This window comes from Rattus rattus, chromosome 5 (genome assembly GCF_011064425.1).
Source record: "Rattus rattus isolate New Zealand chromosome 5, Rrattus_CSIRO_v1, whole genome shotgun sequence".
NCBI classification, from domain to species: Eukaryota; Metazoa; Chordata; class Mammalia; order Rodentia; family Muridae; genus Rattus; species Rattus rattus.
The window spans coordinates 12,338,936-12,364,548 of record NC_046158.1 but is presented as its reverse complement, the minus strand read 5'-3'; the positions used below and the strand labels follow the sequence as shown (position 1 = coordinate 12,364,548).

The following is a 25,613-nucleotide window of genomic DNA, read 5'->3' as shown; positions in this document are numbered from 1 at the left end:
TAAGCCTTAAATCTGCCCATGTCTTCAGATTTTGTTTTCAAGTAACAAACACTATAGGCAATAACTTAACAACATTAAGAACGTCATCAGCTAAATTCAGCATCAGGGATCCAATTCCCTATAGGTTAGTGGCACGAGGAACTAGAGGAGAAGTGGAAGAGGAAACACTCAAGATCGTCTAATACAGGGGTTGGGGATTCAGCTCAGTGGTAGAGCACAAGGCCCTGGGTTTGGTCCTCAGCTCCGGGGGAAAAAGAAAAAAAAAAAATCTTCTAATATAGGGGCTGGAGAGATAGCTAAGCAGTTAAGAGGAATGACTGCTCTCCCAGAGGACCAGACTCAATTCTCAGCACCTATATTCACAACTATCTTTAATTTCAATCACAGGGAACCTGACACCAGCTTCTGGCATCTATAAGCACCAGGAACACACATGTAGTACACAGGCAAAACACCTGTACACATAAAATAAATAAATATTTTTTAAAAAAAATCTTTGCATGCAAAGATACCATAAATGCTAGAAACAATAAGCAAATTCTGTTTAGTTCAATGAGAGAAGGGAAAAAAATGTTAAAAATCCAACAAGCTTGAGACATGCATATACAGACATTAAATTTAGAGAAAATAGGGGTTGGGGATTTAGCTCAGCGGAAGAGCGCTTGCCTAGCGAGCGCAAGGCCCTGGGTTCGGTCCCCAGCTCCGAAAAAAAAAAGAAAAAAGAAAAAAAAAATTAGAGAAAATAAACTCTGAAATTGAGACAAGATTTCACTAGATCTTCCCTAACACCCATGTCAAGAAAACTAATGCTTTTCAAAATGTGGTTCCTGAACCAGAGCATAGTAGAAATTAAAGCTCTGAGAAAAGCAAAACTTACAACACCAATTCCACTGAAGCAAAAGTTGGCTATATTAACAGGTACTGGGAGTAATGGCTGGGCAAGTCTAGTAGCATCAGCCCACAATCAGCTGACCCAGCACCAATAAAAGACACACTAGGCCCTCCCATAAACTGCCCAAGTCTGGTAATGTGGGCAGCTCAGCATTGACCTCTGGATCCATCTCTATTCCTACCCTTTCCTGGACTGGACAAGTGACCCAGCCTCTCTGCCTTCGCCTGTGAAACACAAGGAAACTGCAGGGGCCAATCCTAGAGTCCCACGCTGCAGCTACAAACACCTTGTGCTGCTGCTACCATCACATCTAGTTCAACCCGAAAACGAACAGTTACAGATCAATTATTTACTTAGTGAGAAAGCTTCGTAAGATCAAATGGTCCAAAAACTGTATTGGAATGACGATCATAGGACTCAACAGGGAGTAGACAGAATCAAAGCACCAGGTCCTGGCCCAGGCCTTCCCCAGAGAACAGAGTACGCCACAGGCCATGCCACAGCAACTAGCACCTCTCTCACTGTAATATCAACAAGCTTACTGCCCACTGACCCTCTCACCCCTGCTCCTGCTTTGTTCACTAGGAACCAAGTAGCATGGTAAGACGAAGAAAAAAAATCTTGCCAAAAACAGAGAAGTCTTAGAAAAAGCATTGTCTCTGTATGCTGCTTGCTTGCCTTCTTCCAATCTAGAAGGAATAAGGGTGAAGGGGCCATCAATCCGTCCAGGTCTATGCCTGGTGGATACAGCAAGAGCAGTAGAGTACGATAGTATAGTTCAAAGGTCCTAGGGCATCCCAGTGGCACCTCTCCCCAGGCAGGACATACTGCAGCAACTGTCTCCATCTATTCACTTCTCACGATGGTAAAGCCCTTGGTGAAAGCATGATCTTGAAACATGCCACTTTTATGCAACCACAGTTTGCACACTATCTTCCATTTTTTACAGGATTTTATATTTATTTGTCTGTATGACAAAGGAGTGCAATATATAAGAATGATATGTCCAGAGAAACCAGAAAACAGCAAGTGGATTCCTTGAGGCTGGAGTCACAGGAGGTTGTGAGCCACTTGATGTGGATGCTGGGAACTGAACTTGGGTCCTCTGTAAGAGCAGCACATGCTGTTTACCACTGAGCCATCGCTCCAGCCCTGTCTTCCTTGGTTGGTTGTTTTTTTAAAGCAGTACTGTGTAGGTTTCCCAGTTATCTGACACCACAGACTAGAGTTTAGCAGAAAACACTGGGATTCTGAAGTCTGACAATTCTTGTTGCCATTTTAAGGAAAAATGAACATGCTTACTTCGTGATCCACGCTCTCAGTGGCCATGCACTGGTTGTTGGCCAGGGTGCTGATCTCGCGGCTCTTGGGGGTTTCCATGCGGCAGCTGCAGAGAGGCACTTCATGGAGGCCATCCGTCTCCAGCACATCCGGACCATTGGCCAGCCCTAAGTCACACAGACACATCAGCTCAAGCAACCCTGACCTACAAAGGGTTGTCCAGAGAACAATCAATTACAGTCTTTACAGTGATTTTATATACACTGAGTTACACATCAGCACTGCTCAGTGGCAAGTGCTCCAGACTCTTCTGCAACATCCTATGAGAGGCAGTAGACTGTATCACCCACAAGCATATCAGCTACCAAATCCTCCAAAGCTCCTGATTCATTTATATTTACATATCTATGTCATAGGTCAGGCTGCAAGTTCATCAGCAATTCCTAAATTCAGTTTTCAAGCAAGGAAAGATTTCACTACATGCTGAGACATTATTTCCCTCATTTGGTTCTAAATTACACCCATAAAAAGAAATTCCATGTAGGAGGTTTTAATAATGGCTTAACAGTTACCTAGAATAGTATTCACCAACCAAAGAATCCATACAATAGACTGAAGAGAGAAAACAAAGGAAAGTGGAGCCAGTGCGATGGCCTGTCGAGTAGGGGTACTTGTGGCCAAGCCTAAACACCTCAGTTCAATCCCCAAGACCCACATGGTGGTAGGAAAGAACCAAGAGCTGAAAGTTGTCTTTTAACCTCCACACATGCATGCTATGGCCCACATGCCTACACACATGATAGATGACAGACAGCCAAATATGTTCATACTAACAGTGCTTAATACCACAATGAAAAACAAGAGCAGTAAGATTGAAGCAAACCCTATGCACTGCAAAGCTAAACTCACCCTTCCAGAAAGAATATGCAAAAAGGACTATGGGATCTGACTAGTAGCTTCAAGGACTGCTACTTCCAAAAGACATTGGAGCAGACCATGTCCTCTTTCTTGTTAAACAGCAGAGATAAAAGATGAACTGAGGGGCTGGAGAGATGGCTTGGCGATTAGGAGCACTGACTGCTCTTCCAAAGATCCTAAGTTTAAATCCCAGCAACCATGGTGGCTCACAACCATCTTCTGGTGTGTCTGAAGACAGCTGCAGTCTTTATAATAAATAAATCTTTAAAAAAAAAAAAAAAGATGAACTGAGTTTGAAACAGTACTACAGCTCTAAAAATAATTAACTAAAATTCGCACCTAAAAATAGACTAGGACCCAATAAGACAGTGCAGGCCTTTAATCCCAGCACTGTGGAGACAGGTACAGGAAGATCTCTTTTGAGTTCTAGGCCACCCTAAAGTACTTATAAAGTTCCAATCCATCCATGCTGCATATCTGGACTCTGTCTCAAGTATTAAGTAATTAATAAATTTAATTTAAAGACCACTAACTACAGTAACTCTCATTGAGACCATAACCAAAGAACCCTGAGCACCTCATTTCATGAAAATGAATTTTGAGCAATTTCTTTGGAATGCCTGGATTACAGAAAAATGAAGAGGTTAATCTCAACTACTCAGAGCCAACTATGTGACTGATCCACAGACTCATCAACAGAGCAGAACAAATAACTGTAACCAAATGACTGTTCTGCCCAACTTCCAGTTTGCTCAACACAAGCCTTCCCTGAACTCCCTGCCCCCCCCCACACACACACACAGAGAACCCTGAACTGCTTCTGGTTTAACTGCCTGGTCTGCAAAGCACTCAAACTCTCCATGCACACATAATGCCTCAGTCGGTCTCTAGCAATGCTATGCTGAACCCAGGGGTGGATCCACCTTTACCCCAAGAAGCCAATTATTGTTTACCTCTGGCCTCTCGATAATGTGTTCTGGGTCCTAGCCAACCTAGTTCCACAAAGGGAAGGGCTCATAAATGATGGGCAGGGCTGAGAAGGAAGCTTAGCTGGCAGCACGTTATCCTAGCATACATCAAGTCCTGTGTTGGAGCCTCAGCACGGAAGACAATGCGGATCATCGTACACGCCTACAGTCACAGCCATCAGGAGATAAGAGGCAGAAACATCAGAAATCCCAGGCCAAACTGACAACACAGGGAAGTCAAGACCATCTAGACTAAATAAAACACTGTCTCGCAAACTTCTGTGGAAAGGGGAAACTGACTTCGTACAAATCTAGCTGCAAGATCTCCCACCCACAGCAAAAGATCAGAAAATCTAAAGTAAAACTCAAACCAGAATCACTGAAAGTATGAGTTTGTGAGGAGTTCCTGCTCAATAACCTGGTGTAGACAGAAAACACTCTCTCTCTCTCTCTCTCTCTCTCTCTCTCTCTCTCTCTCTCTCTCTCTCTCTCTGCCACACTAACCATCTGTGTCTGAGGAGACTGAGGAGACGGAAAGAGCGAACACTCCTGGGCAGCACCGTCTGAACGACACAGACAGATGTGGGTGTGCTTCAATCTCTACAACTGAAGAACTACTGAGACATTAAAAGGAGAAACTGCCACAGCCTTCATGTGTGCACAAGAATGGAGCTGTAGAAGGAGATTGCTGAGTGCTTGTGAAACATTCCAAGAAACCACTGTAAGAGCCTTGTGACCTCTGTTTCTTCAAAAAACAGAACTGCTCCTGGAATGTGCTTTCGTGCCCTCCCTGGTAGAGAGGAGTGGGTTTACTCCAGCTTATTCAACACAACTGACTGTTGGTAATCATTTATACAGCTCTATGGACCATGTGGCTTCCCTGTTACCAGTACGTCACATGTGTGACATACCCTTGTGACTGTACACTTATCAAGTGACTCCTCTCAACCCTCAGAGTATGAACTGTCGGAGGCTCTGGATAAAGTTGGCTACTGGATGAGTCTTTAGTCTGCCTCACTGACTGCCTCCATTCTCCTACACCTCAGCACCTCCAGAGGAGTGAACACACACAACCTCTCATCTGAGCTTGGGATCCCCTGACCACCACACTGCCAGTGTCCGTATCTCCTGTCTTGACCCAAACTCAAGTGTTCAGCCTATTACCTTCGCACACCTACAAGCAAAAATGGTGGGAAAAGACAAGGCAAACAATGATTTATAACCACACACAAATATTCACTTAGGTCCTCAGCTCAAGCCTAGACCCTCTTGAACCAAAACTAGATGGACCATGTGCACTGGCCAGCCTCAGCGACTTCCCAAGATACCTGCTCTCCCGCTACCTACCTTCAGGTTTCCCAGTTCCACACTTTAAAAATGAAGGCAAGCAGGCAATGCTGCTTCTCATCAAGGTGCCGATTCTCAAAGTCAAAAGCATGTTTGCTGTACACAAACCAATCACTGATTGATGGATCAGTGTTGATCGATCACAGGTAGGGCAATCTACAAAATGCCACAGAACCCGAGGGAACAACTTTACAACCCCACCCCACCCCCACCTGCCTGCATGCCTGTCTCAGGAACCAGGATACAACCGTTCTAGATGTGCTTCCACTCTTAAGCCTTTATAGCTGCATTTATTATCTCTGACCTTCCCTTGTATCAGAGACGGAACAGCACATCTCTACATAAAAGGGCCCTAAATCTCCTCACAGTCTCCTCTTAACGCACCTACAACAGGCAGGAGTCTGCTGAACAGTACTGGGTTAATTTGATAAAACATTACTTCGTGATTATAATTAAATTTCTAGTCGTCCAAATCTAGACGTTTACAATACTTAAACACAGGTCTATTTAACTTAGAAAAGAGATACAAGTTACCTACAATGGGACTTTATGAAATTTGAAAAGGCTTGTGCTCTACTTGTGAGAAGAAAACAAAAACAAAAAACAATCACTTCTTTGAACAAACCCAAGATTTATATGAGAAGCAAAAGATGTGGTTTCTACATTACTAAATTACAAAAGTAAATCACAGCTTCCTAAGTGTTTAAAATCTTAAAAGCTGGGTGTCTGCTCTTTACTGTTAAATCCCTACATAACCATGTTAAAAATCTAAACGGCTGTAGAGTCTATAAACGGTCCCTTAACATTGTTTGCTAGAAGGTTTTTAAGTGACTTAAAAGGAGAGGAGCGGGGTTGGGGATTTGGCTCAGTGGTAGAGCGCTTGCCTAGGAGGCACAAGGTCCTGAGTTCGGTCCCCAGCCCCGAAAAAAAAAAAAAAAAAAAAAAAAAAGGAGAGGAGCAGGCAGAAAACAATGAGAGCAAGCCACAATGATCCAGGGACAATGGCAGACACTACTGTACCCATGCCTGGAGGCTGTACTCCACAGCAAACACATCAGAGCAAGGTCAGCACAAGAGAAGCTAGAAGACAAGCTACAACTAACCAGAGCTAAAATCAGAGATCACTCGCGGCACACCGCACAACAGATATACCGTTACATCCAGACAAGGGGGGTATCTTCTTGTCAATGATCCCACACACAAAGAATGTCTGCTCACAATTGGGAACACACTGTGAAACTCAATTACCAACACCCCAAACACTGCAAATGGCTTCTGCTGCTTCATTCTTAGAGGGCTCTCAGACTTTCTGTCTCCCACCTGAGCAGGTAATGACCTGGAAAATGATCTGCATCGTGTCTATTCAGTCACCTTTTAAATATTGAGTGCTTTGTCAAATTGTCCCCTATTATCCACCAGGGGGCATCAGGCTAACACGGAGAGCTAGCCCATTAAGCAAGCAAGATGGTGTAGTCACACTCCAACACCAACCTTCGTTTTCCGTCTGGGAAGACAGAATTCCTCTGACACGGAGATCCAGGGAATCCAGAGAAACTTCCATATACCCAGCGCTGTCTCCCAGAGCTGCCTGCTCCATGCTTCCTGGGGATGACTTACAAGCCTCGGAACCTATACACAGAATGCACATATCATGAAAACCTGCCCAGTAGCTATTATCCACAACGTTCCAGGAAGACTGGAGAGATGGCTCTGTAGGTAACAGTGCTTGTAGCCATGTCTGACAACCTGAACTCAATCCATAGAACACACTGATAAAAAGAATCTATTCCCATAAGCGGTCCTCTAACCTACATAGAACAAACACCCACACAATAAAAACGCTTCTGTTTTAAAAACCCAAAAATAAAACATAACCGACATTCTAATTAAGAGGCCAGTTCCCAGAAAAATAATTAATTCTAATGAACTCTGATGAATTTAAATAACATTACCTAGGCCGCTTCAGTTTCTAGTATCATATATTAATTCCCCATATGTACCCAGTTTCCCAAGAAAGAGGCTGACCAGAAAAATCAAAGAAGCCAGTACCGTGCCTCATGTTTCTAATAGCACTTGGGAGAACAAGGGCAGCATGGAGGAAACAAAGCATTCTAAGCTACCCTGGGTTACAGAGTAAGACTTCCCCCCACTCTCACCCAAAAATCAACAATGCACATATTACATTCTTTTTCCAAGTAAAAAAATTAGATTTAATAATTTTATGCTTATCAGTGTTTGGCGTTTGTATATATATCCCACTGCTTAGCCATCTCTTCAACTCCAATTAATACAACTTACGTTCATATCTGCTGAAATAAAAACTAGTAAAATAATCATGAAAATAAATAAAATATGATAAATGAACCAGTACATGCTTTTAATTCCAGCACTTGGGAAGGCAGTGGCAGCTCAATCTCTGAAGGATAAATTTCTATAAATTGTTTTAAAGCTTAAAATAGGACAGAAAAATTTAACTTTCGAGTTTGAAAGGCCCACTAAGGTTTTGAAGCAGCCTAACCACGCAGCTACCCATCACACAGGCCACTCACTAAAGTGCAGTAACCGAAACATGCCAAGATAGGTAGACTCAAAGAGGCCTAATCCCCAAACCAACTCTGTAGATCACATAGTAGGTGCACAGACTTATGTAGGCCTCATCCTTGGGGACGAGGGAAGGCCTGAGACACCTGTACAGAGTAAAGCATTTTCAACTCCAAAGATATTTCATGTAGAACCCTAAAAAATGTGTTTATGTTACATACATATACTTTAATTCGAACGTATTCTGTACCACGATCTTAGACAAGAAATTTCTAAAACAGAGACTTAAATTTTTAAACATTTTACATAAAACAATAAAATTCCTTATTTCTAGTAAACATCTAAGTATGCACTTTATACTCTGAAGCCAAAGGCGAAGACAGAATCCCTACCTTCAAAGTGTCTTTCAGTATCAGAACCAAGAGTAAAGCCACATGGATTTTCTGATCTCAAAGAGCAACCCATGGTGAGAACAAAAGAGCAAAAATGACTGGGCAGACGAGGTTGTGAGGAAGGCCACAGCCCTGTATGGACAAACCCCAGAAGTCTCTATAGTCCTTCCAATGTCACATGGCTGTCTCATAGGAACCAGCCCATAAACCTTCCTTCCTGTCAGACGCCGCTCAACAAACAACTGAGCAGAGTTGTGTGCAGCATGAAGATGATAAGCAAACAAGGGAAGAGAGCTGATTAGAAAACCCAGACGGGCCACCCACACACCATTGACGACAAAAACTCCAAACAGAGAAGGTAAGGATCTGATCTGCGGGCTGAAGAGACAGCTCAGTGGTTAATAACACCTGCGGCCTCTGCAGACCTGGCTTCTTTTCTCAGAACCCACAGAATGGCTCACACTCATCTGTGACCCTAGTTCCTGGGAATCTGATAGCCTCTTCTGACCTCCGGGGTAACCAGTCATGTATATGGCGTGCATATACATGTACAGGTAAACACTCACACACATGATTAAAAATAAGTAAATCTTTAAAAAGAAAAAAGTAGTAGGGCTGGAGAGATGGCTCAGTGGTTAAGAGCTCCGACTGCTCTTCCAGAGGTCCTGAGTTTAATTCCCAGCAACCACATGGTGGCTCACAACCATCTGTAAAGGGATCTGACGCCCTCTTCTGAAGACAGCGACAGTGTACTTATATACATAAAATAAATAAATCTTTAAAAAAAAAAAAAGTAGCAGTCTCTTTTTGACCCGCTGATGGACTGCATACCCACAGACACATGTCTCCTCCCTCGCACATGCAAACACTGATTCAGGCACTAAGGACCTGTGTGACTGCTGGAACACAGCGAACTTCACGCTGGTCACCTGGTGACTTAAAGATTTCTTAGAGCAAAAAAGCAAGAACCATAAAAGCAAACAATTCATAAATTTGACTTCAATGAAAAATTTACTAGTTATTCTTCCCTAAATACAGTTAGGAAAATGGAAAAGCAAGGCACAGACTAGGTACGAAACATGTAAAATAGTCGTCTGATTAAGAGTCTACCTAGAACATTTAAAGAGCACCCACAACTCAGTGAGAAGGGAATGAAAGACCCAAATTCACACTTCAGAGAAGAAAATGCACACAAGGTGAGATGTTCCATCGTATCACTGATCTGGAAAGAACACACCGAAGCTACCAAGGACCATTTCACACCCACTGGAAGCACTGAAGCACCAAGCTATGGCAAGGACAGAGAGAATCCACAGCCCAGCTACTGTGGTGGGTTACGGACAATGAAACCCATAGTTGAGAAAAGTTTAGTAGTTTCCCAAAGACCTGAGCACACTGTATATGACTGAGCTAGGAGAGCCAGAGGTGAAACACCTGTGCAGTAACCTAGCAGAGGCAAGGGTCCACCCACTGAGCTCCACAGAGACAGCGCTGGGTCAATCGAGAGCCGAACAGGCACTGGGCAACTCTGTGCCTTGCAGAGGAAAATCAACTAAACATGGGCAAAGGAGATCCTAAGAAGCCGAGAGGCAGAATGTCCTCACATGCATTCTTTGTGCAAACCTGCCGGGAGGAGCATAAAAAGAAGCACCCGGATGCTTCTCAGAGTTCTCCAAGAAGTGCTCAGAGAGGTGGAAGACCATGTCTGCTAAAGAAAAGGGGAAATTTGAAGATATGGCAAAGGCTGACAAGGCTCGTTATGAAAGAGAAATGAAAACCTACATCCCCCAAAAAGGGAGACCAAAAGAAGTTCAAGGACCCCAATGAACCCAAGAGGCCTCCTTTGACCTTCTTCTTGTTCTATTCTGAGTACCACCCAAAAATCAAAGGCGAGCATCCTGGCTTATCCATTGGTGCAGTCTCAAAGAAACTAGGAGAGATGTGGAGCAACACTGCCGCGGATGACAAGCAGCCCTGTGAGAAGAAGGCCGCCAAGCTGGAGAAGTAAGAGAAGGACATCGCTGCCTACAGAGCTAAAGGAAAACCTGATGCAGCGAGAAAGGCGGTGGTCAAGGCTGAGAAGAGCAAGAAAAAGAAGAAGACAATGAGGAGGGTTAAGAGGAAGAGGAGGAAGATGAAGATGAAGATAATGAATAAGTTGGTTCTAGTGCAGTTTTTTTTTTGTCTATAAACATTTAATCCCCTTATATATAACTCACTCCTTTTTGAAGAAAAAGATTGAAATGTAAGGTTGTGTAAGATTTGTTTTTAAACTGTCCAGTGCCTTTTTTGTATAGTTACACACTACCGAGTGTGTCTTTAGCTGGTCCTGTCCTGGTGGTATCTTCAATACCACTAACCTTGCCTGGTACAGTCTGGGGTGTCAATTGGCATGGAAATTAAAGTAGGTTCTTGTTGGTGCACAGCACAAATTAGTTATATATGGGGACAATGGTTTGGTTTGGTTTTTTTTGGGGGGGGGTTGTTTTTTTCTTTTGGTTTTATTTTTGGGTTTTTTTTCTTCATCCTCGGTTGTCTCTGATACAACTTACACAAAGATAATTGTTGCTCTGTTAACTGAATACCATTCTGTAATTGCAAAAACAAAAAACAAAAAAAAGTGGCTGTTTTGTTGACATTCTGAATGCTTCTAAGTAAATACAATTTTTTATTAAAAGAAAAAAAGGAATGACTAACAAGCAATAGCATCCCACACTTCTCAGAAGGGAACATATACAACAAGAAGGTGCTCAAGTGATCAAGTGAACTTCTCAGAAGTGAACATATACAACAAGAAGGTGCTCAGGAAAAAAAAGTGCTTAGTTAAGCAATCTGTTGACACAGAGTTCTGTAAGTACTAGCCTATCAGGAGCACAGAACATTAAGGGCTGCCTGGGAATGGGGAGGTGTTCACACACATGAGGAAAGGTTCTCCAGGGTAGCAGGGTAGGGACTTCTAGAGGGTGAATATAATGCTGGCCTGATCCTGGTGAGAGTTCTATACTATAATTTGTAAACATTCCACTGTGTGCTAGGAACAATTCAATAAAGCTATACAATGAACATGGCATTAACCCTCTGCCTCTCTGATCTTCCTGAACTCACCTTAACAAACTATTACTAAGACCTATGGATGAAGCACAAACCACTCAGGCCACAGAGGCAGCCAGGGACCACAGACTTCCTACTTCCTCATGGTATGGGACATGTCCACCCAGGAAAAAAGGCACTACCCCTGTGCAGGGGACAAACTACCCAAGTTGGCTTCCTGCTTGGTAATGAAGCCAGAATCGCCTATGTTTGGTAACAATGCAGACTACCTGAGGATCACTTCCACGTCCCTACAGAAGTCACTTACAACAGTTTACAGGAGACCCGTTCAAGTGAAATGCTTCCTTCCTACAAACCAGCCCAGGCAGCTTCCTGTTGATCCACCCCAGCTCCACTGCGCTCACCAAGCATGCTGCTTGGCTTCTTTCTGCTTCTCCGCCTCCTTTTCCGAGCAGGTTTGATCCAGGGGCTGTCAGTCTTCCCTCTCCTCTTGAGAAATTTCTTCTTAATACTAGATTCAGAACTCTGGAGGACCAAAGAGCAAGCATATCAAAAGCAAAGCAGGGGGAGCTCCTGAGAGCAAAAAGAACCAACTCGTTTGCCTCAAAAATCAAATACTTGATTCTTTCTCTAAAAGATCTACTTCTCTTTTGCACATGTTTCTGGGTTACATTCTAAAGGTGGTCCTGAACATCTCAGTAAGGTCAGTAAGCCTAGTAAGCCCAGTCCTTTTAGAGGCAACAAGACAAGAAAACTAATTTAGAATGCATTAAGTTTTATTTGAATTTGGCACACTGGAAAAAAATAAACTGGAAATTTCTCCTTGGGACTAAGTAAATAAGCTCAGTATGTGATTTCCTTTTGGCTCCACATATCCACTCATCTCGCTCAGGAGGGAACAATGTTCAATGTGCCCTAGAATCACATAGGTGCATACTACATGCAGAAGGCAGAGGGATAATTAATTTATAGCAACACAGGAGATGGCATATCTGTACCTATGTTGCAAGTGTAAAAAGGACATCTAACTAGCGAAAATCACAACTGTCCTAGCCTACAGCACCATTCTAGTGCAAAAAGATGCTGGAAAGAGGTCACATGAAGAAAGTACATGGGTCTCTCAACCCTATCCCCAAGGACAGATACGGACACTGGGGACATTCTGCTGACACGTAGGTAGAGGCACATGGCACAGCATACAGAGCCATCCCCATATACATGGACGAGTATGTGTACTCATCCAAGCCCTGGGTTGAATGTGTGGGTCTACGTCAGTCACCCCAGCAAAATAGTGATGAGGAACATCTGCACAACACACATCTGTCCAGGTTCCTCCCTACAAGCAACCCCAATCCTCACTTTATCCTCCGTTTTCACACAGAAATACTTCTAAAAAAAACTTCATCACATTTTCCACTGTCTGGATCATGTTGTGGAGTCCCAGGAAATGTTTCCTCATCAAACCCAAAGATCCTGTATATGCCTTCCTCTCCTTCACCAATGAAGCCTGACATCAGGGGAGACTTGCTCCCTCCTCAGTTCCTAGTCCAATACTTTATCTCACACATAGTACTTCTTCCTCAAGCTAACAAGCTTCTGGTCTTCTCTACTCAATATTCACACATGGGTTACTCCTGAGACTCCGTTCCAATGACTTCCCTACTTCCAATATACCCAGCCCCTACAGATCTCAGGTTCTACCTGCTAGATAAACAGACAGCCTGACATCAATGGTATGAAAATCAAACTGTAGAACCCCCCCTTCCTCCCCTCAGAGCCTAGCCTGCTGACAGGTCCTAGCAAACACATCAGCACAGCCACTCTACCTGCCCCTATGCTGCAACTCTACACTACCTCCTTGGCTTCCTTAACCACTCTTCCTCAGCATACACGAGAGATGCCACCAGTGCTCTCAGCTGCCGATGTGAATTATGTAACATAAGAAAAATATGAGGTTACCAGGTCAGACTCATCTCCACCGTCTTCGTCCTCCCCTGTGTCAGGAGACTCCTGTTCCTCCTCTGAATCTCCATCCATCTGATCAAGCCAAATAAAAACAAAAACCATTTAGATCCTGTAGTAGAAGGCGATGGATCCAAAACAAATATTAACAAACACTGGCAGACATACATGGAAGGGACCTCCCTGTCTGCCCCCAGTGTAAAATCAAGGTGTCTGGACAGCCTGGCCAAGGAATTTCCAAGCAGACAACAAGATACCAGAGTTTCTGCTAACACTCCCTGCTAAGATACTCCCAAATGGACTCAGTTTGATGACGCAAATGAATTAACTGAACCTTGGAGGTTACTGTGCATGTAAGGCATGCCAGATATCTGTAAAAAGCAATAACACACACACACACACGCACGCACGCACGCACGCACGCACGCACGCACGCACGCACGCACGCACGCACGCACACACGTGGTGGGGATGATGTGGGGGGGTATTCTAAAGAGCTATAAAATAACCAAACCTTCCTCTGCTCACCCAAGAACAGTCTAGTCCCAAAAGCCATCACTACTATGTTGCCTGATCACTTCCAGCTATACCAAGCCTATTCCTAAACCTGTTTCCCTGCTGGACAAACTTCAATAAATTTATTCTTTTCTAATGATAGACAAGATTTGGAATCCTTTCTATAACAGAACAGCAAAGACCTTATTTTTACTACTACACTTATCGCTTCTATCTACACTGTCAATGAATGAATTTGCCTCATTTGCCCCAGATCCACTAACTCCAAGTCAGTACAGTGATCTCTGGTGTGCTGTAGTCTGACTCTGTGTAGGATCTACTCCAGAGTATCTTACTTCTCTCTGATATTCCCAGCTCAACAGAACCTGTAGGGTTCATAGTCACGTTGCATTCCAAACAAGCCAACACAAAAGGCAGGCGAGGACAGATGTGGCACTCCTGATTCAAACGGTAGCTCTCTCTCTCCCTGATAACTAACATCCTATGTTTATCTTGTGCCTTGCCCATTTTCAACACTGATGATGACTCCTACATTCTCTCACACAATTCTTACAACAGTTCTTCATCTCAATAGCCCATTAACTTCAAAATTTGAAGCTCTACAAAAAGATTCTGATGGAACTGTTCTGAACTTAGAGCTAAACCTAGAACCGTGCAGTTTTTATCTGCATAAATGGTAGGTCTCCTGCTAACCTAATTTAACAAATTTCTGCTGTTCTCTTATACCATATTATTGTTAAATGTGTCACCTACCCTAGGTACTCTGAAGATGCCAAGAATTACCCTGCCTCTGCTTCCTGGTGCTGGGATTTCTGGTAAGTGCCACCACACCACATTAACTTTTCTATTTGACATTTAAAAAACATGCCTAGGCATTTATACATATGCTGGTGTTTACTGCAACTTTACATGGAAACAAGACGTGTCTATGTCTCGATCACATGGACGTTTAGTTCAATGGCTATAATAGCTTTCTGGAGTTTTTCCAAGATTTTTTTTTTCTTTTTTTTTCAGAGCTGGGGACCAAACCCAGGGCCTAGCAAGCACTCTACCACTGAGCTAAATCCCCAACCCCTTTTTCCAAGATTTTAAGGTAGATTTTATGTTCTCTCCTCTCCTTTTAAATATTAAATTTTCTTTCTTAGCTTTTTTCTTAAAGTATCAGTCAAAATTATTCTCCTTGTGTTAAAGCTAAAAGCAGCAAACTCACTCTCATTTTATGACTGACAATCAAAATGGTTTCCAATTCATCATTAAATATAGCCTTCATTGTAGGACTCTGGTACTTTGTTAGTTTTATATAATTTTAAGTTTTCTTCTAATTCACTGGGCAATTGTTTTGTTTATTTGTTTCATTTTAAACATGACTGAGCAATGCAACTACCAATTAGAAAAGGACAGCCCACTTTTACAATGCTGTGTGACAATTACACATGTGACACATGTAAGGAAGAAAACACAGTTGAAATCCCAAGGAAAAGGGAGAGAAAAGAGCTGGTTGTTGGGTAATGGTGGCACACAACTCTATTCCTAGCACTCAGATGGCAGAGGCATAAGAGCTGTAAGTTCAAGGCCAGCCTGGTCTACAGAAGGAATTCCAGGACAACCAATGCTGCACAGAGAAACCCTGTTTTCACCACCACCACCATCCACAAAAAAACAAAATAACAACAAAAACAAAATAGACAAAAGCGCGCTACTGGGCAGACTAAGCCAGAAATGAGGAACCAAATGGTGCAACTAAAAGCTGTGCCCAGTGGGCAGAGGAAGCTTTCTCACTGTCCAAACAGCAGGGAACAACCCCGACAGCAGCCGCAGCTCTCCAGCTAGCTAAGAGGTACGCACCCAAAACAGCCGGTTGCCCAAATGGACCTATCTAGTCCAGCTTCAATCCATACAGCTAGAGGATAGCGCCATCTTACTATGACTAAGCAAGCCCACAGTAGAACATAATCTTGTGCTGACTACATAAACAGGAATCACTTCTGAATCAGACCATCTACAAAATGAGAAGAAGACAGGCAACTTAATATCTAATAGATAAATGGCTGATACTTGATCAGGTTCTTCACAAAAGAAACCATCTGTGGTGGTTTGAGTAAGAATGGCCCCCACAGACTCATAGATTTGAATGCTTAGTCACTGAAAAGTAGCACTATTTGAAAGGATTATAAGGATTAGGAGGTGTGGCCTTGCTGGAGGAAGTGTGTCACTGGGGGTGGACTTTGAGGTTTCAGAAGCCCACACTGGGCCCAGACTTCCTGCTACCTGTGGATCCAGATAAAGAATTCTCAGCTACTCCTCCAGCACCAGTGATACCATGCTTCCTACCATGATAATAATGGGCTAACCCCTCTGAAAGTGTTAGCAAGCTGCAATTAAATGCTTGCTTTAATAAGAGTTGCCAGAATCATATCTTCAAAGCAACAGAACAGTAACTAAGTCAGTATACAAATGGAAAACAAGCATAAAGAATAGTATTCAATCTTCTAGAAATCAGGAAAATGTACATTAAAACTATAATGTTCTAGCAATATATACTCACTGACTAGACAGTGGCAAAACTGACAAGCCAGCGCAATGACAGGGTGCTCAGAAGCATCTGGCAGAGCTACAAATGCCTGCAATCCTCTTCATACCAGTATAGCAGCATCTGTGGACTAACAGGCACAGTAACCTACTCCCAGTTTGTACCAGGAAACGACCTGTGCATAGGCTATTGGTGGGACTGTCACATCAAAAAGTCTTATATACAGTGCCCATAGAGAAGGTAATGGACATCTCAACAGGGATAAAATCTCATAAAGGACTGTGGTACATAAGCACAGTGTCTCAGGATCCCTATATTCTCTACGAGAATTACTAAGAACTATGAAGCACTTCTGTTAATTTGCCTACTTATATTTATCCCAGTAGTTTTAGATTGAGAATGCTCAACTTAGAAGATGAGTTAAGTCATCGATGCAAAGACAGAAACACATATAAGTCTCTAGGCACTAAATAGGCAGACACCTGAGCACATGATGATAGTTCCAGTCTTACAGATCTCCTTTAACAGTTTCAGAGATCCCCAGACCACCTGGATTCAACAAGAATGAAAATGAACAAAAGTCTAAACATAGTAGGTGAGACAAGCTATACAGCAACAAGAAAATAAAACAAATATGCAAAAATGATGCACTGTGAAGTTCTGCTTATGGAAGAACAAAACAGCACAATTTGGTGCTGGCACTTAGGAAAAGGCCTTTCTTGCCTATTTAAATATATGATGGGATCTTGGAATGTAATACTGACTAGTCTCAAAGTCTTAGGTTCAATTAACCCTACTGCCTCAATCCTCCAAGCATCTGAGACTATGGGTACATGACACTGTGTCTGACTGATTATTGAAAACGCCAGCTAGAAGCCAAGCACAGTTTTAATCCCAGCACTGGGGAGACAGAGGCAGGTATATCCTGAGTTTGAGCTCAGCCTGGTCTACATAGTAAGTTAGTTCTAAGACAGCCAGGGCTATGGGGTGGAGGGGGGGCGCGCGGGCGGGCCCGCAGTGTTAAGTACACACATTCTTTGGCTTTTCTTTGTTACTTTAGTAAGTCCAGTTAAGAATTCCTATTAATCAATTAATCTTTTCCAGCCATTACTGTGACTACTATTAGGGATTTTATGAGAATGTTGCCTAAAAATGAGCACAATGCTGTTTCTATCTTTATCCTTTAAAAATTGTTTACATAACAAAAACAACAACTGACTCAATGAGATTTACTCTAGCCATCCTACTCTGTTTCCCAGAATGACATTTTCTTTCTGATCTACCTTTTGTTTCTTGGTTCTTCTGTTGGCTGGCAGATATTTAACTGTTTTCTTTTTCATGTTTGGAGATGGAGTATTACTAAGCAGTTCAGGCAGGCATGAACTCAGGGCTCGGCCTGCCTCTACCTCCTGAGCCACCATGCCCAGCTACTTAACTTTTTATAAATGTTAAATAAAAAGAAAAAAGAATTCATCAGCATGTAACAGTGCCCAGAATCTTAGAAGCTACAGTGCACTTCATGGTTTCATTCACTGGTGCCACCACCTGGAGAAGTGGAGTCCTTCCTACCTTTGCAGCACGGTCAGTCTCAGACATGCTCTCTTTAGAAGTCCTACTGTCCTCAGTGGGAAATGCAGCAGCCTGCTCAGCACCATGGTCCTCCTCATCCTCCAGCTCCTCAGAGTCTTCATCCTCTGAGTCCATCTCCAAGCTCTCGCCATTTACATGCAGGGCACTATCATCTAAGACTTTCTCACCCTGGAACACAGCAATGCACAGTTCTCAAGAGTACTGCTGGGGTTGGGGATTTAGCTCAGTGGTAGAGCGCTTGCCTAGCAAGCACAAGGCCCTGGGTTCAGTCCTCAGCTCCGAGGGGGGGGAAAAAAAAAAAAAAGAGTACTGCTGTCCAGCACGTGAAAACCTGACTGAAAATCGCTATGAACTTGTCTGACAGGAGATGGAAGGCCTGCCAGTGCTGGGGCATGGGGCAGTTACCACCTGAAGAAGCCAGCAGGAGGGTTCCTGGAGTGTGTGGGTCAACAAGCCACCTACACCAGGCAGAAGAGCTCAAGAACAATAATTCTTTTCATGGTGACTAAGGTCATTAATCAGTGACCTCAACAAAATGTTCTCCTAGTCAAAGAGACTCTGGAACCAGGAACACATCTCCAAGACTTTGTGGCAAACAATCCCGGCACCCTCTTACCTTGGCGCCCACAGTGGAATGAGTGATGCTTTTAAACATCTCAATCACCGTCCTCTGCTTTAATACTTTGGTCTTTTTCTTGGGAACTAAGCTATAGGTTCCCATTCTTCGTTTTTTCTTCCGAGACACTGCAGCTGCTAAAACAAAAGGCAAGCAAGCTAAAAAAAAAAAAAGTCAAAGGGGGACAAAAAAGGAAAAGAAATACCATTCAAATGTTTTTAGAGGTAAAAGACAGGCTATAAAACTTATCACGAAACTCATCTATCTCACTGAACACATTTCTATCGTCATCACCAACACAAGAGTACAATGGTCATTCCTTACTTGAGACAAACTGAAGGGGAAGCTGAAACACTTTCATGAGAACCAGGAAAATCAGAAATCGGTCAGAAACAAGGCCTTAAGACCTGCCTACTAATAGTTTCTATGGCCTTCAATAAATATAGGAAGCTCTGCCTGAGAAGTTCTCTCTGTTCATCAAATGCCTGACCGGAGCATAGAAGAGTGAGAAAAGACCACTCACTATGGAGCTGACCCAATATGCCTTCCAGGATACAGAAATCTCATTCACAGGTGGCTTCTCTGTATATCCATTTTCTGGGACCTTTTCCTAACCACTGAAGCATTAAACAGAAAGACTTTTCCCTGAAAAATCAGATGACTGGGATCAAGACAGGCAAGGGACAGGAGGGGAAAATCATTATGAACACGGGCAATATAGACAGGCTGCAGGGATGCTGTCTGGTACACAAGAGCATTCAAACAGGAATGCCAGTGTGGTGGTTTCACTGAGATATCCCCCATATGTACTGATTCATCTGAATAGTTGGTTCCTAATTAATAGTTGGTTCCTAATTAGTGGCAATTTGAGTATTAAAAGGTGACCTTGTTGAAGGAGATCTGTCAACGGGGGCAAGTTTAAAAAAATTTCAGAAGCCTCCAAGCCTCCCACTGCACTATCTTCAGTACAGGCTTCTTGTTTGTAGATCAAGATCTAAGTTCTCAGCTACTCCAGTGGCCATGCTCCCTGACGTGATAGGGACTGTAAGCCCAAAATAAACTCTAACTGCTATAAGTTGCCTTGATCATGGTATTATGTCACAGCAATAGAAAAGTAACTCAGTAAAGAATAGTAAAGAATAGTAAAGAATCTCAGGACACTAGCCTGCACCTACAGGACACTTTAAGATACACCACCAAGCACAAGCCGGGAAGGCTAACGAAAAGGTTAGGGTATTAAATGCAGTCAGTGTGGTGAAGGGGGGGGGTGGGGGGAAGGGGGTGCTCAATAGGTAAAGTGCTTGCTCTAGAAGCCTGATGACCTGAGCTTAATACCCAGAACCTCGGTAAAGGTCAAGGTTAAAACCAACAGCACAAAGTTTCCTTTCAGCCGCCATATGCACACTGTGGCAAGCCATGCACTCTCTGTATCACAGCTACACGATGATTAAGTTTTGGATTTTTTTAAGAGAAAAATGAGAGAGAGGAAGAAGGCAGGCAGGCAGGCTGTTCCTTCCAGGTTCCAGAAAGTAGACAGGGCTAAGGAGAGGTGAGGGAAGAGAAGCCAGGTGCACAGAAAAATTCTCCCTAAGGCCACCAAAGCTGCTGTTGTAACCTTCAAGAGACATGCTTCCTCCTCAAGATGTACGCCAGAGCTGGCCTTACCCCTGGAAACAAGTCACAAAGTGCTAAGTTAACTCCACCCTCTTCTTGTCAGTCTGACCAGCCTGCAGATACTCCAGGCCTCTCTGGCCCCCACCAACCCACACAGAGCCTAGTGCATAGGCAAATGCAGAACTTCCCATCTGTAAACGTCCAAAGATGATGGGCCGCACAGTACAGGGGAGTTTCTCCCCGAAAGTCCCACTACAGCACAGTAATACTCCATATGTCCCCTTAAGACCGGAACTAGTTCTCTTTTTAGAGATTGGGTCAAGAAATATATAGCATAGGAGTTGGGGATTTAGTTCAGCGGTACAGCGCAAGCACAAGGCCCTGGGTTCGGTCCCCAGCTCCGAAGGAAAAAAAAAGAAAAGAAAAGAAATATATAGCATAAAACATGTCTTAGTTATACTCACTACTGCTGTAAAAGAGACACCATGACCTAGACAACTTATTTTTAAAAAGTATTTAATTGGGGCCTTACTAATGAGAGAGACAAAGAGACAGAGACAGACACTGGGCCTGGTGTAAGCTTTTGAAACCTCAAAGCCCACCCTCAATGACATTACCTCCTCCACAAAGGCCTTACCTCCTAACTGCTCTTAAAGAGCTCTGAACCGAGAACTCAAGGACTCAAATATATATGTCTTTCTAATTCAAGCCAACACAGAACTTGCCATCTTACTCATCAACTGCAGTTCAGATACTAAACAGGTTCCTAATTTTGAAGAACCATCTCCACAGCTCTTTATGTCTTGTGAAACTCAACCCTGTTCCCATTAAACACCAACTCCATCATCTCCAATGCCTTAGCCAATAGCATCTAGTATTATACTCATGACTTCGACTACCATAGAGACCCTATATGAATGGAATCATGCATTTGTCCTTGGATAATTGCCTTGTTCCACTTACTGTCCTAAAGGTTCATCCATTCTGAACCATGCTGTAAAATTTCTTCCCATTTTAAAATGAGCAGTATTCTGCTATATCCAGAGGCTACGTTTGTTTCCCCACTCATACACTGATGGACACCTGGGTGGCTGCCACCTTTGGCTACAGTGATAATGCTGCTAGGAATGAAGATGTGCAACTATCTGATGGGATCCCCAATGTCAATTATTTTAAGTACATTTCAGAGTAAAGCTACAGGATCCATGCTCATGCATATTAAACCTCTGAAGGACCTACCGCACTGTTTTCCACAACAGAGGTATTCTTTATATCCTGACCACAGTGCACTAGGGTTCCAGTGACCTAATCACTAACACATTGTCTCTCCAATATCAAGCGTCTTGATGTGTGAGGCAGTATTGTTATCTGGTTGATTTGTATTCCTGTTGAGCGTTTGCTCATCTGGCTGTCCACACATCCTCATTAAAGGAATGCCTGCTCAGATCAGAGTCACAGGATGGGAAGGAGTGCTTAGCACTCACTGTTCTTCCAGAGGACAGAAGTTCAATCCCCAGAACCCACAGCAGACAGCTCACAAATACCTGTAATTCTAGTCAAGGCCCTCTTCCAGTTTCTGTGGGCACCCACCCACACATGACATTAAAATACATAATGAAATAAAATACAAAATGAATAAAAATTTAAAATGGGGGCTGGAGAGTTATTTAGCATTTATGAGCACTGGTTGCTCTTCCAGAGGTCCTGAGTTCAATTCCCAGCACCCACATGGTGGCTCGCCCACATGGGATCTGATGGGCTCTTCTGCCATGCAGGTGTACATGCAGCAGTCACACATAAATAAACAAAAAAATTTTTAAAGAGTAAGAAAAAAAGTAAAAAAAATTGATCCCCCACCCCCACATAGTTCCTTTGAGACTGGAAAGGGCTGAGAGGCTAAGAACACTGACTATTCTTTTCTTTTATAGGGCATGAGATACAGCCTAGCAGTTAAGAGAATCTGCTATTCTTGAAAAGGGTCCAGGTAAGGCTCCATGTACCTGGTGGCTCAGAACCATATGTAATCCCAGTCTCGAGGATCTGACACCCTCTCCCAAGCTCCACAGGTACTGCAATTACATGGTGCAGACACAGAGTCCTGTCTCACAGCTACTGAATTATAATACTTCTCCATGTAATACGGAGACCAATTTCTTTTCCGAAGATAAAAGTTTCCAAATAATTTTGACCCATTCTATGGACTGGACTTTTCTTCAGAGTACATTTTGACATACAGAACTTTTTAATTCTCAAAATACAATCTATCATTATTTAACTTTTTAATTTTGGGTTGCTTGTGTTTTTTTGGTGTTGTATTAATTAGGGTTCTCTAAGGGAACAGGACGGAATGTGTGTATACATATATATATGTATATGTGTATATATATACACACACACACACACGCACACACACACACACACACACACACACATATGGGATTTAGTAGAATGGCTTACATGGTGTGATCCAGCTACTCTAACACAATAGAAAGTCCAAAACTCCAGTATGCGTTCATTTAGTCCACAAGCCTGGCTGTCTCAGCTGGTCTCAATATATGCCAGAATCCCAAAGAAGTATAACTCTAATGCAGTGAGAGATGGACCTGCTGTGAGCTCAAGAGCAAGCAGGCAGAGAAAGCAAGCCAGCCCCATCCTCCATGCCACTATACAGGCTGCCAGCAGGTGTGGCCCAGATTAAAGGTTGATTTTCCCACCTAAAAAAGATCTGGATTAAAGCTGTACCTTCCTACTTCAAAGATTCAGATTAGATGTGCTCAACTACTCACTTCAAAATATTTAATTAATGTGCTCAGCCATTTAGATTTTGCTTAATTCTGCATGTAGCCAAGTTGACAACCAAGAATAGCAATCACAAGGCCAGCCCACCCCTTGTCAGTATACTACAGAATCATTATCTCCTTATGTCACCCTTAATTTCCAAATGAAAACAATAACCATGTCATAATTATGCCTAACACGATATAACCGTCCCTTGTACAACCACAATTACACATTTAGGATAGGTAGCAATGTCCCTTGAGGAACATTCTTTTGGTATCTCAAACATAAATATGATAACCACTGATATTCTAATTTATTTTGCATTACATTACTAAGAAATCAAAGAAAACCATTATCTGTACAAACACATTCTTAACAAAATACCACAGAAACACTCATGTCAGTTATAAACCTTGTTCTGCAATTGGTCACAGGTCACAGCTGACATGTACACCCACCCTGCCCTAAAACCCACTCTGTATTTCCTCCAACCTTAGCAAGCACAACAGGTCTTGGCTCTTTCCCTGGAGGAGTGACCTACACTTGCATCCCTAAAGAGTGTGCTACCTTAATCATCCTGCTTGAATTAGGTTGCTGAATTTTCCACTGACTTTAATCCCAGGACATGGTAGCACCAAGAGATGGCCTTAAAGGATGTCCTGCACTCCAAATCTAACCTTTCTTACCTCCACTGTAGAAAAGCAATCCAATTTCCCCTTACTGATCTGATCAATCACCATTCCTAATACTGCTGTTCCTTTCTTGGCCTGTTCCCCTCAGGGTATTAGAAGCCCAAACTGGACAGGGGACTTTGAGCTTCCAGTTCAGTGAAATGTTTGTTGTGAGGCAAGAGCACTCCTCCCTCTGGAAACTTCTAGGCCAGCAGAACTTAAGGTCCTAGGAACAAGAAGCAAAACATTTCCTAAGGGGTCACTAGGAGAGATAGTGAGTGGAACTATTCCCTTTTCCACCCCTTGATTCCTGGACCCCAAAGATCCTGGTTATGAGAGAAATACTGTCACATGTTAGATGCTGATGTAAAACATATACCACCTTCTGGTGAGCCCTACCCCAACCCTTCAGGTTGTGCCTAGTTAGTGCTACAACTGTCTTCAAAGGGCCATTCCAACTTTCTATCAGGCCAGCTGCTTCTGGAGAACATGGTAATACCAGTTTATTCCATAATCACGGGCCCACTGCCACATTACTCTGGCTATGAAGTGAGTTTCTTGGTCAGAAGAAGTACTGTATCAAATACCATATGGTGGATGAGGCATTCTGTAAGTTCATTCTATAAGCTGTTTTGGCAGAAGCATTACACGCAAGGAAGACAAACACACAAGTAGAATAAGCATCTAATCCAACAAGGACCAACCAAACATTGTCATTTGCACAGAGGAAGTCGAATACAGTCAACTTGTCACCAGGTGGCTTGCTGGTCACCTAGGAAACAGTGCCATATCTGGGGCTCAGTGCTGGTCTCTGCTGTTGGCAGACCTGGCATTCACTCAGCAGCAGCTGTAGCCAGGTAGACCCTAGTGAGTGGAAGTCCATGTTGTCAGCCCATGCACAACTCCCGTCTGTGCCACCATGGCTACTCTGTTTAGGACAGGAATGACTGGGGAAAGAGGCTGACTGTCACAGAATGGGTCATCCTATCTACTTGTTTGCTGACTTCCTCCTCAGCTGAAGTCACCTTTTGGTGAGCATATATCTTCACATTCTCTGCCCATATGGAGAGATCTAGTCACATATTTCTTCCCCAGATGTCTTTCTCCATTTTCTAACCATGGTCTTCCCAAGTCCCTAACCATCCAGCCAATCCATTGACTACATCCCTATGAATTAGTGAACAATTACACATCTGGGCATTTCTACTTCCAAACAAAATATATAACCACGTGTAGCACCCAAAGCTCTACCCATTGTGAGGAGTGTCTTTTAGGGTTGTCCCGGAGAGGGGTTACAATGCTGCAGCTGTGCACTTTTGAGCAGTGCCTGCACAGTATGAAGAACCTCAGATTGGCAGGCCCTAGTCTTCTACTCCTCAGCCAACAGTAGATCATAATACATTATGAGGCTATAAGTGCACATTTGGCAGCAGATAGTATTATAATGTGAGTAGAAACCATAGGTTTTTGGGCAATTTCATGCAACCTGCTTGTGTCTTCAGAACCTGGCCGGGTTTAGTCACTTCTACTTGATAACAGATTGCTGCTTTGCTTGTCCTACTTTATGACTTGGGGTCAGAAAATACCCAGCTCATGATGGCAGCTCAAGTCACATGGTAACTTGGTAGCCAGTAGTCAAATATTCAATTTCCACAAAAGCCCAATAGCAGGCCAAGAACAATGGGACAATTAGCACTAATTTTTGCAATTCTTCTAGAGATGTGATACTGGTTTTGATTCACTATTTCCCCTGGCAAAGGCAACTCTAAAGGCTTCCGTCTAGCCTGTCCAGCCATAGCAGCCCTCACTCCACAGGCCAGGGAACCAGTGTGAGGATTCTGCCAACTTCTAAGTCTATCCCATTTACACATTCTGGGACCAGGGGAAATAACCACAGGATGAATTCAGGGACTCACTAGACATACTGTGAGTCAGACTTCAGC

At 43.2% G+C, this 25,613-nt stretch overlaps 1 protein-coding gene across 7 annotated transcripts in view; it reads right to left on the bottom strand.

The window, feature by feature from the left end:
- Ehmt1 (euchromatic histone lysine methyltransferase 1) overlaps nt 1-25,613 on the bottom strand; it is a 146,387-nt gene that overhangs the window by 50,901 nt on the left and 69,873 nt on the right. For 5 of the 7 annotated variants that reach the window (XM_032903156.1, XM_032903159.1, XM_032903157.1 and 2 more), the window contains 6 exons: nt 18,605-18,762; nt 17,968-18,156; nt 13,350-13,427; nt 11,795-11,915; nt 6,898-7,035; nt 2,195-2,340 (listed from right to left, as the gene is read on the bottom strand). In XM_032903156.1, coding sequence (XP_032759047.1) covers nt 2,195-2,340; nt 6,898-7,035; nt 11,795-11,915; nt 13,350-13,427; nt 17,968-18,156; nt 18,605-18,762 — 830 coding nt within the window. The remainder of the gene's footprint in view (nt 1-2,194; nt 2,341-6,897; nt 7,036-11,794; nt 11,916-13,349; nt 13,428-17,967; nt 18,157-18,604; nt 18,763-25,613) is intronic. The other 2 variants (XM_032903158.1, XM_032903160.1) reach the window with 1 other exon arrangement.